Consider the following 14,124-nt stretch of genomic DNA (forward strand, 5'->3'; position numbering starts at 1 on the left):
CATTCTTCTATTGCGGTACTAGAGTGTACTCACGGGTCGAATATAAAACATGCAATTGGCTGAAGCGAGTGTCGGTGGTTCGTAGAATATATTACAAATGAATATAATAGTTTACACAGTATTGTAGAACAATGTCAAGAAGTTGACAACATGAAATTACAAGAAGCGACAGACTGCGAAATGTAATCTGATTTACAAGAGATTACAATTATTTTTTTCCCCGACCAATACGCACTTAAAATAAACCAGTTTCTAATGAAATGCTTGTGAATCACATACCGATATTAACGCCTCGTTTCTGTGGCATGTGTAAACTTCCGTTCTAACTCGTCATTCAAATTCCCACCAAACAATTTGTTATTCTGCAATCTGCAGTAGTAACAGGAATGGTTACACCGAGCGCCACAATACGTACGCTGTTGCCAACTTACTTTGCTATGGACTCAATGTTCCCAACAGGTCACGTAGCAAATTTTATGTTGGTAGACATGACGACACTCGCCATGAGCGTAATCTGCGGGAGTCGAGCAAATGGTGGCGAAGGGAGAGGTAGCGTCTGCGGAGCTGTCCGAGCGCTGGATGAAATCGCACTACGAGTCGCAGCCTGTTGAAGGGCTTGGAATGGACGACAACATATCCGGAAAGCGCGTGCTAACAAGGACTCTAGTAAGTAGACTCCTTTCCTGCTTTTCTTAGCATTCGTGTCAATGGATGAGGTTAATATTAAGTTTGAAGTACGCCGATAATTTTTGCAGTCGCCATCATGGCAATCGCGTAAGTCACGAACTCCCATGTAAACATTAAAGGTTGTTGCTAGGTGCTGACAGACTGTGGAATATTGATTCATATTACATGTTTATTGAGGCCAGTTTGATTTGTGTGGCCGCATTGGCTGCTTGAGAATCCCACTGTGTGTCACCAATATGCTAATAGTAAGTGGGTCAGGTTTTAAGACTACAGGTGTAAGGAATGTAAACAAAATTGAAAGGCGTTGCAATAATTGGAAGCAGAGTGTTGCTGTTAGTTACTATTAAACAATTGGCAGCGCTAAATTAGTTTTATGGCAGTTCGAACTGTGTGTTTGTGTAACACTTCTCCCAATGTTTTGAAAACATTGTCATCACTCGTAGTTCGTAAAGTGTCAGTGTTAAAGGCGAACAAAATAATAATTGTTACGAGACATATGACATTGTTTATTCACATTAATACCGCGCGCATCATTACATTATTTCTGTTTTTCCTGTACGAAGAGTGCGCAGTTTGACAGCTTAAACATAACAAATGTCGAATTTGGGGAGATCGTAAAGAGAATGATCAAATAATTGTTGGATGATTTTTCTTCACCGAAGGAAGAGCGCTTTCGTCCCTGTCGGTCAGCATTTTTATTCGTATTTTCATGTCTAAAGAGTGTAAACACGTGTGCAGTAAATCAAAAGCGCGGCGCATAAAACAGGTTTTGTTTTACTGCGACTGTACTCTCGTCTCCCAGAATACACAGTTAATCAAAATGGCGGCTGCAACTAAGAAGTGTGAGAGTACGCGCCCTGTGCCACAGCGAGAATACATTATTAGACCGGTACGTAGATCGCTTAATTAATGGTATCAGTTGAGTTGTGATGGTCCTTGCCCGTTGCGTGTATGGTGTGCTTTCATGGCAGCTAAACTAGTGTGTTTTCGAGATACAGTACTGGATGCATCCTTGTGTGACGCTACTGGAACGCGCGGGCGAAGATGCTGGGTTGAGGATGTGGCTAACACGCTAATTGTATTAATTCAGCTCTGTTTCGTTGTCTGTCACCATTTGAAGTTGGGCTATATTCTTAACAGTGTTATATATGCTAGAGATTTTGACGATTTGCCTCTTCTATTTCTAGTTGGGTCGAGTGTTATTGATTATCGGCATGCGCCTTGTACCTGCATATTTGTTGCACATTTTCTGATAATAGCAATGTCATAACCCGATTCTCACTGTATGCTCTTCTGAAACGCTGGTTGGAAGTATAAATATGGTATTCCAGAAGTTTACGTGAACTGATGCGATATGCTGGCAGGTGTTGAGTTTTTCAGTGCAGTCTCTTTTGTTGGTATGGTATATACCGGCGATTTGTTTTGAAATTCTGTGAATGCTTGAGGGTTTAACGAAAGCTTATTGTACTGTTGCTAAATATTTATTTGTTGCTTCTTGGCCCTTCGTTTCCCTTAGTGTCTGAAAGCATTTTCCTTTTGTAGAGAGATAGGAAAGAAAGAAAGCACTACACAGATGATTGGGCTCTGGGCGATGAGGAAATTGAGGGCCGCCGATCATTTCGTCTGGAGGACAAGATGGAAACAGACAGGTTTCCGCAATGCTTTGTGAAAGAAATGCAGGGAGCAGGTAAGGAATGATTGCTATTGAATTTCTCGCCATCACTAAAACTGTCGTTGTTGCTATAATGACCGTTGATGTTTTCAGATTTCAACTTAGCTTATCTGCAAAGGCATGGTTTCAACACCCCATTACTATTCAGAGATAAGGCTGGATTGGGTTTAAGGGTACCAAGTCCAAATTTCTCTGTAAATGATGTTCGTATGTGTGTTGGTATGTAAAGTACTTTTCTATCGATTTATTTATGTCTGTGATAAGATTTTCTAATTTTACAAGTATCTCAATTTCATAATACACACTAATACATTTATTTTCCATAGTGTTAGGTGAATTTTCATTTCAAGGCATAGACAGTAAGTTACTGTTTGGATAGGAATGTTATGCATTTAACAGCTTTGTTTTATTCCACATAGTATTTAGCATACATGCCTCAGTTCGTGATTTTAAGATTTGTATTACTCAGTTGCAATGCTCCCATTTGAGAAATGTAATGTAAATGTGTTGCTCCCCACAGGATCGAGGCGCATATTAGATGTAATGGACGTTAACACACAGAAGAATGTAGAGATGACAATGAAGGAATGGCAGCGCTATTATGATGACCCCAAAAAAGAAAAACTTCTGAATGTAATTTCATTAGAATTCAGCCACACCAAACTAGAAAATTATATTCAGACTCCTACTGTTGTAAGTATCCTTTTTAATGTCAGTTACACATCCTTGCTATTTTTAAAACTCTAAATTAATTTCATGTGTCAGTAACTTTACTCGCCATGGGACCCACAACCATGACAAAATTTCTTGTATCATATTGGTTTGCTGTACTGGCTGTTACTTTTTCAATCAAACTATCCTGTATTTTGGATTGTTCACTACTATGCAATGTGAGCTCTGTAACCATTGTTAATTGTAATGTATAAACCATTAAATCCACCCACTTGGTTTACAGCCAGTGTACTTGTTTACATTGCACAAATGTGAACCAACTAATGTTTAGTAGCAATAATACGTGACAGATGTTGGAAGTATTTTTCATGTTGTCATTGTTGATTTATGGAAGTTAGTATTAACATCCCAGACCCTGTAATTTCAGATTTAGATATATTTGTTTCCTAATAAAATTAAAGTTAACTGTAAATTGTGTAGCAAATGTTGAATTAGTATTTAATATTGTGTACTGTTTGTCACTCTATGTGGTCTTTTTCTTGTATGTTTTCAAAAGTCACATTTTAAAGCAATATTTTTTATTTTCATGTTTGTGTTCAGGTTTGAGATCTCATATATAGCTTCATATTTATTATTTTCCAGGTACGTCAAATTGACTGGGTTGATTGCGTTTGGCCCCGTCATCTTAAAGAGGCTCAAACAGAATCAACTAATGTGCTTGATGAGATGATGTATCCCAAGGTGCAGAAGTATTGCCTCATGTCTGTGAAAGGGTGCTACACAGACTTCCATGTTGACTTTGGTGGAACTTCTGTTTGGTACCATATACTCAAAGGGAGTAAGGTAAATATTTTGAAAACTATGGTATAAATTATTTATCAGTGAGTTTGGTGTCATTATCTTACATGCTTCATATTCATTTCAAATGCGGAGTATCAAATGAACTTGATGTCCCCCTAAATATTCAAAGAAGGCATGGTTCTACTGAGACCACTTTCTTATAAAAATATTTTGACACTACTGGCCAAATTTAACCCAATGTTCATCATGATGTGTGGAAATGCCTATAATCTTTCATGTGGCACTGGTGGATGTAAATTGTCAAAAATAAAATCCATTTTGTTTGGCCATTTACAGCAAACAAATATTTCAGAGGGCTTCCTGGTAGGACTTACCAAGAGACTGCCATTGTTAAATTTGCTTATTTTGATTTTTCTTTCTAATAAAAATTGTTAAGCCACAGGTAAATGTCATTTGATTCCAAGTTGTGATACCGTGTCTGAGTGGAAATTTGTCATTTTCATTGTTATTGTGTTGTTTCTTACAGCTTTATTCAGAAAATGAGGTGCTAGCATACTTATTGATATCTTAATTTTTTTTTTCATCGTACCCTCTGTTGACTTTTTTTTTTTGTGGCTTTCATAATTTCCATTTAGCCATCTTTATTCCAACTTGATGCTACACTGAAGAGTGAAAGAAACTGGTACTCCTGCCTAATATCTTGTAGGGCTCCTGGGAGTACGCACAAGTGCCGCAGCACGACGTGGCATGGGCTCAACTAATGTCTGAAGTAGTGCTGGAGGGAATTTGACACAATGAATCCTGCAGGGCTGTCTATAAATCATTAAGAATACTAGGGGGTGGATATCTCTCCTGAACAGCACATTGCAAGGCATCCCAGATCTGCTCAGTAATGTTCATGTCTGGGGAGTTTGGTGGCCAGCAAAAGTGTTTAAACTGGGAAGAAAGTTCACTCAGTAGCAATTCGGACGTGTGGGGTGTTGCACTGTCGTGCTGGAATTGGCAAAGTCCATTGGAGTGCCCAATGGACGTGTCATCTGTCAGTCATGTCTAGAAATATCAGGGGTCCCATATTGCTCGAACTGCACACATCCCACACCATTACAGAGCTTCCACCAGCTTGAACAGTTCCCTGCTGACATGCAGGGTCCATGGATTCATGAAATTGTCCCCTCACCCATGCACATCCATCTGCTTGATACAATTTGAAATGATACTCGTCCAACCAGGCAATACGTTTCCAGTCATCAACAGTTTAATGTCGTTGTTGACAGGTGCAGACGAGGCATAAAGCTTTGCGTCATGCGGTCATCAAGGGTACATGGATGGGCCTTCGGCTCCAAAAGCTAACCCTTGTTGATGGCCCAACATTGAAATTTGCAGCAGTTTGTGGAAGCGTTGCAGTTCTCTCTCATTGAACGATTCTCTTCAGTTGTCATTGGTCCCATTCTTGCAGGATCTTTTTCAGACTACAGCTATGTCAGAGATTTGATGTTTTGCCAGATTCCTGATATTCATGGTACACTCGTGAAATGCTCATATGGGAAAATCCCCACTTCATCGCTAACTCCTTGTTGTCCTTGACAGGCATTGTCTATGACAGTGCCGTATTCTGCCTGTTTACATATCTCTGTATTTGAATATGCGTGCTTAAACCAGTTTCTTTGGTGCTTCAGTGTATATGTGGAATAAAAGTAATTAACTTTCAGTGTGGCTTCTACAATTTCTGTTTAGCCATCTTTATTCCAACTTGATAGGTTGAACGATAATACAGAATGTGATTGAATTACTGTTGAATAAGAAAATAAATTTTGCTTTGTGTGTGTTTCAGATATTTTGGTTGATACCTCCTACGGAGCGCAACCTGCAACTGTATGAGCAGTGGGTGCTGTCTGGAAAACAGGGAGACGTCTTCTTTGGTGACACTGTGGACAAGTGTGGTCGTGTCACCCTTACGGCAGGAAATACTTTCTTCATTCCCACTGGCTGGATACATGCTGTTTACACACCTGTAGATTCCCTTGTTTTTGGCGGAAATTTTCTTCACTCATTTGGTATTGAAAAACAACTAAAAACTGCTCAAGTTGAGGACACAACACATGTGAGTGAATCTGTTTTGTTGTAAGTAGCTCTTTTTGTAGTTCTAGGACTGATGTAAATATGAATTGAAGAATCTTTGGTTATGGATATCAGCTTTTTTAAAATTCTTTTAACTGAAAATTTTTTGTGCATAGCTGACAAATGGATTATTTCTGCCCGTGTTTTGTGCAGTCTGCAGAAACATACATGTTGCATTTCAGAAATTAGGCAATTTACATTTCTGGAAGAAAATAAAGTTAGGAAAAAAGTTCCAGTTTGTAATACACATTCTAACGCAAAACTGACAGCACACTTACAGAGCCAAAGATCTGACCACTTGACAAAAGAGAAATTTAGCACGGAGGAAAAGGTTGTTCCAAAAATTCTGGGTGACTTTCCTTCCCAATGCGTGGATGTTTATGTTTCGTTCATCAGCTTCCTTTGTGGCATAAATTAATGTTGTTCCGGAAACAATTGCTCATTCACATACTGTTGACTACCACCCAGCAGACAGATGCTTCTTATATTTTCAGTTAACAGGCAGTGTAAGAAGTCATGGAGGAAATTTCTTGCCTGGCATTCATTGTTCCCATAAGGAAAAAAATTACTTAATTTTCTATGTAGTTATTTATAAATTGGCAATGTGGACAGGGTAGATTGCTACTCACCATGTAAAGGACGTGTTGAGTTCCAGGAGGCACAATGAAAAAGAATGCAAAAAAATATTCAGGCTTTTGACTAAGTCCTTCATTAGATATAGAAAACTCTCCCTCAAACATGGCCAATGACATCTCTGGCTGCTAAGGCCCAAATGTGTCAGATGTGAGTAGAAGTCTAGCTGGAGTGGGTAGTGGGGGTTCAGAAGAGCTGCGGGGGTGGTTTGGGAGAGTGATAGCGCTGTGGGAGGGGGAGGAAGGGGGGGGGGAGAGATGACCCTATCCCCTTCCCTGCTCCCAGTCCAGTACTGCACATGCCTTCTATCTCACCAACACACCTTCATAGTCTTTCCCCTTCTTTGCTTCTCTCCTCTCCCTTTCCTGCCTCCTTGCAACTGAGCTCAAATTTCTTTAGTTGTAGTACTAGATGCAATCCAGTATGTGCCGGTATGTAGCTATTGGCACACGTCTCCATAGTAATAGTGGCATAAGAAATAATTAGGAATCCTTTTAAAATAGTCAAAAATTTGGTGGAAGCTTAACTTTTGCATTTGCTTTTGATCAGAATATAACGAATGCAGCACACAATTTCTACAAAGTTTTCTCATAGTTAATATAGAACATAGTGTAGTCATTCTCCTAAATGACCTTGTAGATAGTGTCGGAAGTTCCATGCGGCTTTTCGCTGATGATGCTGTAGTATACAGAGAAGTTGTAGAATTAGAAAATTGCAGCGAAATGCAGGAAGATCTGCAGCAGATAGGCACTTGGTGCAGGGAGTGACAACTGACCCTTAACATAGACAAATGTAATGTATTGCGAATACATAGAAAGAAGGATCCTTAATTCTATGATTATATGATAGCAGAACAAACACTGGTAGCAGTTACTTCTGTAAAATGTCTGGGAGTATGTGTACGGAACGATTTGAAGTGAAATGATCATATAAAATTAATTGTTGGTAAGGCGGGTGCCAGATTGAGATTCATTGGGAGAGTCCTTAGAAAATGTCAATCAACAAAGGAGGTGGCTTACAAAACACTTGTTCGACCTATACTTGAGTATTGCTAATCAGTGTGGGATCTGTACAAGGTCTGGTTAACAGAGGAGATAAAGAAGAGCGGCACGTTTCGTCACAGGGCTATTTGGTAAGCGTGATAGCGTTACGGAGATGTTTAGCAAACTCAAGTGGCAGACTCTGCAAGGAGATGTTCCGCATCACAGTGTAGCTTGTTGTCCAGGTTTCGAGAGGGAGCGTTTCTGGATGAGGTATCAAATATATTGATTCCCCGTACTTATACCTCCCGAGGAGATCACGAATGTAAAATTAGAGAGATTCAAGCACGCACGGAGGCTTTCCGGCAGTCGTTCTTCCTGCGAACCATACGCGACGGGAACAGGAAAGGGAGGTAATGACAGTGGCACGTAAAGTGTCCTCCGCCACACACCGTTGGGTGGCTTGTGGAGTATAAATGTAGATGTGGAAGCTATGGTATTGGCTATTTCGCGTACCTTTACCTGTCAGTTGCCTGATAACTACAGTGCACTCATTTTTTTGTGTTTTCGAATCTGGTCGTTGTTTTGCATGTTGTTTGCATCGCCTTCAAGAAATCTGTGGCTGGATTCAGCCAACCTTTTCTTAAAAAATAAAGTAGTAGACTCCTTACAAATATCCACTAACTGTGGATCACTCTCTGTTTGCAGTAAATTGTACAACAAAGTATTTTATGAGTATTCTTTAGTTAAAGTTGTCACTTGAATAGCATTCTTGTGCAAACAGAATTTCTTTAATGTAAATACTATCTTTGTATTAGGCTGGTATATTTTCTCCTTGCTCTCATACACAATATTTATCAAAAATATAACTACATACGCTGTGCCATAACAATGTTGATCGTGTTGATCATGTAGTCTCACTTCATAACAACTGTAATTATAAATTGTTACTCCTGGCTTGACTTATATTGTATGTATGGACAATATACTGAAATGATTTACTGGATCAAACACAAATAAATACATTTTAACTGTACACTATGTGCAAAAATGTAAAATGTTGTTTAAATGATGATTTGCTTTTGCACCGTAGTCTTCTCATGAACAGTCGCTTTTGCTTTCTTTTTTGCTTCTTGTTGGTTTTTCCGTATCTGGTCCCTTTTTAATTGTTCATAATCTGTATCTTCCTCTAATTAGTCTTTTAAAGAGAATGCAAAAGTACATCAATAAAATATATTTGCTTGCAGATCTTTCCAGCAATTAGTATTACTGTATGTTATTAAACACTGTGTTTTGACAAAGGTTTATAGTGCAGCTCCTTGTATTCTGAACAGTTTCTAGACTTGCTTTTCTCTTAAACCAGAATTTTTGTGACTTGTAGTTTCTTTGCAAAGAACTGCATTTAAAGGGTAAGGATATCTATAACAATCATTACCTTTTGATGCTGTATTGAAATTATTTAATAGCTGTTGAGTGTTGCAAATTCTTTAGGGAACTTTAGCCTATGGTTAACCCTTTCGCTGCTGTCAGCTTGTATACACATCCCGCTATACTGCTCCCAGGTGCTGTGGATGAATGTATGCCCACCACTTGGGTTTTCCTACAGTGCTGTGAACATCTGTGTGTGTCCTGAACAGCTGACTCACTGCTGCAGATGAATTGCTTCCATATCTTGGGCAATAAAATTTTTTCGACTCTTATCATCCAACATATGATGCCTTATTGTGTGCTATCATTTGCAGAAAAGCTCGTTTAAATAACCTGAATCATTTGAGATATCTCGCTTGATATGAACATGCGATATGCGAGGATGTGAATCGGCATGTCTCTCGCTTCCATCCATTAGATATGAAACCTAATAACTGGATGATGAAATAAGATACCATTCTGCTCTCAGTTTAAATAAAATTTCGATCTCTTGTCTAAATTTCATTGTGTAATGTATGATCTAAAATCAACCATACACAAAGCTTATGCAATATATGTTTATCTCAGCAAAATATTTTGTGCAATGTTTTACTTAATGTGGTGCAGTGCAGTAATGAAGATACCAGACTGTGTGACGTGCAAAAATCAATTAGTTTCACCTAAAAATCAGATAAGTATTTCATGTCGGCTGAACACAAAATCTCTCAGCAAAGGCACCAACCACCATTTGCGAACAGTGCAGCCCTAACAAAACTCGCGCTCTGCATGGAGTGGAGAGAGTACATCTGTAGCAGCGAAAGGGTTAATATCAATTGTCTTAATAAGAAATATAAACCTATGTAATTTTGCAGGTGCCCCAAAAATTCAGGTACCCATTCTTCACAGAAATGTTGTGGTATGTACTGGAGCGTTATGTACATTGTTTATTAGGAAGATCACATTTGGATGAAGGAGCTGGCGTACAGAATGATACAAAGTTTGATCCTGACAAACACATTCATCTAACCCCTCAGGTATGTATTTTAGCAATATCTTAGCAATTTTATGAAATTTCTTTTGTCAAAATAGAATTGTTGGGTGGAGCATAACAGTAATTTTGCTAAGATAAACTAATCATTTTGTAAACAAGCTGTGATGTAAGAACTGCATGATATTAAATTATGGGGAACCGTATCTATGAGAAAGAAAATTAGTTTTCATTGCACAGAAACAGGCAGTAAGAGTATTACGTGGTGCCCATATTGAGAACTATTGTTTAATATGTTGTATTTGATGACTGATCGCTAGTCATCATAAAAAATGGGGCTGAGCGGTTATTTATAGTGGCAGTAAATGGTAAGGAAGGCAAATCACAACAGAAAAAAACTTTGTGGACTTTCGTAATCTATACCCATTACCTTAAACACACTTCTTTCACATTCTACATTTGTCTAAAATTGACATTTTTTGCTGTTTGTGTTGATACAGAGTTTTTACACTTACTTGTTACATTTGGACAGTTGTAATCATACCGTCTGAAATAATAAATCTGCAATGAGGTTTGTGTGCTGAAAACACAAATTTCATGAATTCTGCAGGCTAAGATCTACCAATTGCTATGTTAACTACATTCTTATACATTCATAAAATTGGCCCCAAAAACAATGTATTTTCCCCTCATACTGTGCTTTGCTTACTCTCTTAACAACTTTTCTCCTTCTCATCCCGTCCGGTAAGTCTCCCATGACCTGGGTTCCGGGTGACTTCTAAACTATATCCCTTTACCTAAACCCTTCATTCCTTTTCCTTCACCTCTCTTCCTTCCCCTTTGACTCTTCTGCCACCACTAGGAGAGCAGATTTTTTTTAATCTCTGCATTTACATTATATATTTCATCAGTTGAGAGTTCTGAATGAAATGCGCCAAATTTACCAAATTCCTTTTTTAGCATTTCAAAGTACAACCTCAGTTTGTACATCTTGTCGTTTCTGTCTATTTTGGAGTTGTCATTGAGATGAATGAATCTCTTTATTTCCCGAAACCTATTTCTTGACATGGAGTTGAAGACTAAAGGAACACCGACATCAGGAGCCTATTCCCAGTACATATTCTCATGGGGAAGCTTATGATAACCACTCAGAAGTAGTATGCCAATAAATGACTGGACGATCAATCAACACCGGGATCAAAGAACATGAGTGACATTGCAGGTTGGGGCAGGTGGAGAAATCGGCCGTGGCAGAGCACGCACTGAGTGAGACTGACCACATAATAAAATTCGCCGACACACAAGTTCTGGCTGTGGAGAAGCACTATCACACACGATTGTTCAGAGAAGCTGTAGAAATACAAAAACACGCGAACAGTTTCAACAGGAAAGAGGAAAGCCTTAAGGTAAACGGATCCTGGCTTCCCGTACTGTAGCGAACGACCGTCGCAGGTAGCAAGAGGAGAAATGCACCAGAAATGACCGAGAAGCCCTCGGACGTTGGTGCACCAGGTACATATAGTCTGCGGCCGCGAGCTTGGCTCCAGTTCACCGCTGGCAATGGACGGTGAAGCTTTGACAATGCCAGCCACTCGTGCTGGCGAAACGTCAGTAAAATCATTAGATGAACATCGGCCGAAGAACCCGAGACAGAAGCCAATAGGCAGTTTGTCTACAAGTGGTCACGAAAGCCTTAACAATTTTGTTTTTACATTAAATATGGTTTGACAAAGGTGTTACAGTGATAACAACAATCAAGAAACTGTGTGTTTGCACAGTAGAGACAGTTTGGAAATGGCTGTGATTGATCATAATATATTTATTCGAACGAACTAGTTACTCCCATCAGCCACCACACTAAGCAGAGGGTGGCAATGGTGAGAGATAAGGCACAAGTTGTTCCAACTTTTACATATTTACTGGTTCAAATTCGCTGAGTAGAGTGCCTTGGTGTCATGAAATTTAACCATGTAATATTTGTAAACACCGCTGGACGGCCAACATCATGCCAGCTCATTTTTTTCTCCACAAACATTTTTTGTAATGCGTAAATCATGGGAAAATTATAAATATGTTGAACGCAAAATTGGTGCAAATTAACATTTTGTGGGCATAGGAAATTTGATGGGAATTATGATAAATGGCGTAAACGGTGAGAAAATGTTAATTCCGAGAACGTAAAAGTGGCGTTATACTGTATGTTTCACTGTGTCAGAAAACTGAGCTACAAAGTCAGTGTGAATACTGTTCTCTGTTATGTGTTTCTATTCTCCACACATCGGTCGTCTGTAGAGGAGTAATTGCCTTTTCCTTATTTTATGTGTCGACTAAAATAAGATTTCCAATGTCAGTGGACTATATAGAAGAAAAGATAGGCCCTCTTTTCTTAGATGCCGTGGTGCAAAGAAAAGAAAACCAGTGGCACAACAGGACATTAAGTGTAAAGGAATTTGTTGGCACTCTGTTTAGTCCACCTTTTCTGCATTGGAAACACAATATTCAACCAAGTGAAATTGATAAAATACGTGTCAAACATGGTAGAGGTGCCGGGGTCACAGTTAATTGTTGATAGAGGAACACTTAAGGAGTTTTTTCCAGTACAACCGAGATTCAGAGTATTCATAAAAACCACCCTATCTTGGCACAAATGAAATGCTCTTTTGATGTACTTTCCACTTAAATCAAATGGCTCCAAGCGCTATGGGACTTAACATCTGAGGTCATCAGCCTCCTAGACTTAGAACTGCTTAAACCTAACTAACGTGAGGACATCACACACATCCATGCCCGAGGTAGGATTCGAACCTGCCACCATGGCAGCAGTGCGGTTCCGGACTGAAGTGCCTGGAACCGCTCGGCCACAGCGGCCTACTTTCCACTTAAGATGCAAAAAGTTGTGCAGGTGGCCTGTGACCATGTTGTAGTTAGATCCCATCAACATTGCAAATCCATTGTGAATCGAATGGGAATCCATGCGGGGAAGGCAACATTCTTTTTGCGAAACACTGAGAAAATTTGGAGAACAGGCATTTGTAGCTGTCTACAGGACGAACCTACTGCCGCCAATTTACGTTTCGCGAAAGGACCACAAAGACGAGCTTAGAGAAATTGGGCTCTTACGGAGGCGTATAGACAGTTGACACCTCACTCCACTTGCAAGTGGGATAGGAAAGGGAATGATATGGTGGTGCATGGTACTCTCCACCATATACCATACGTTGGCTAGTGGAGTATGTATGTAGATGTAAGACTAGCAGAACACTGCTTGTCACATGATTGTATGTCATTCTGGAAACCATTTTTTTTTCTGTTGCGAACCTCAGTGACTTCATGATGTAAGGTGCAATCAAAATGCGGTTCTTGATTGTGCTATTAATGTTGATGTAGTATAGATTTGTATTTTATCTAGATTGAGTGGAGTGTACGCTCTTTCAAAACCCTGACAGATTGAAAACATTTTGCTGGTCTAGGAATTGAATGTAGACCATTACCTATAGCTGGCAGTGAGCTATCCGTATACTACTCACCAATGCTGTGATTTTGGTTTTTGAGTCATTCTTCAATAGCACAATTGGTCAGAACATTGTTTGTGAAAAATTTGAAGCCTTAATCTGGCCCTCAATTAAAGACTGCGAGGAAGTTCAGTTATACTGTAGTCCAAACTTACCATATATGTGATATTCAAGGAATGTTAAAATTATTCTGTTCTGCGAGTGGGTATGTGATTAATTTTTCCATAACCTCTGTTTTTTTTTTAAAAAAAAAGAAGAAGCTATATACAAGATGCGTTGGAATTATTGCTAGAAAGCAGTGTGGCTTGATGGCTAAATGTCGGACAACAAAATCAGATGTGTGGGAGTCAGTCTTTGGTGGGCCCCATGATTTCTTCTGTTGTTTATCATTTCTTTCATTATTTGCTCTGCCCTTGTTAAACTGAAAAATATGAACTGCTATCTGCTGTAAAATTAATCAATCCAACTACAAACTTCTCCTCGTATTTTACAACAATGTGTTTTGTTCACCAGGTTACAGTTATTAACTGGATAGAATACAATCAGGAAGTCGAGGAGTATGGCATTTACTTGAGTGCTGCTATCTGTTGCCTTTTGTATTACATTGTTGAACAGAGTGAACTGATTTGGTAGGCTCCGTACTTGGTAATTGCT

The 14,124-nt window shown here is 39.2% G+C and overlaps 1 protein-coding gene across 1 annotated transcript in view; it reads left to right on the forward strand.

Annotated features, from left to right (window-relative positions):
- The first annotated feature begins 533 nt into the window (after window positions 1–533).
- LOC126204424 (jmjC domain-containing histone demethylation protein 1-like) overlaps window positions 534–14,124 on the forward strand; it is a 121,740-nt gene continuing 108,149 nt past the window's right edge. The window contains exons 1-7 of the mRNA XM_049938813.1: window positions 534–666; window positions 2,230–2,374; window positions 2,453–2,578; window positions 2,880–3,052; window positions 3,674–3,874; window positions 5,664–5,933; window positions 9,843–10,004. Of these exons, the coding sequence (XP_049794770.1) occupies window positions 580–666; window positions 2,230–2,374; window positions 2,453–2,578; window positions 2,880–3,052; window positions 3,674–3,874; window positions 5,664–5,933; window positions 9,843–10,004 (1,164 nt within the window). The 5' untranslated portion in view covers window positions 534–579. The remainder of the gene's footprint in view (window positions 667–2,229; window positions 2,375–2,452; window positions 2,579–2,879; window positions 3,053–3,673; window positions 3,875–5,663; window positions 5,934–9,842; window positions 10,005–14,124) is intronic.

The sequence above is a fragment of the Schistocerca nitens genome, chromosome 9 (genome assembly GCF_023898315.1).
Source record: "Schistocerca nitens isolate TAMUIC-IGC-003100 chromosome 9, iqSchNite1.1, whole genome shotgun sequence".
NCBI classification, from domain to species: Eukaryota; Metazoa; Arthropoda; class Insecta; order Orthoptera; family Acrididae; genus Schistocerca; species Schistocerca nitens.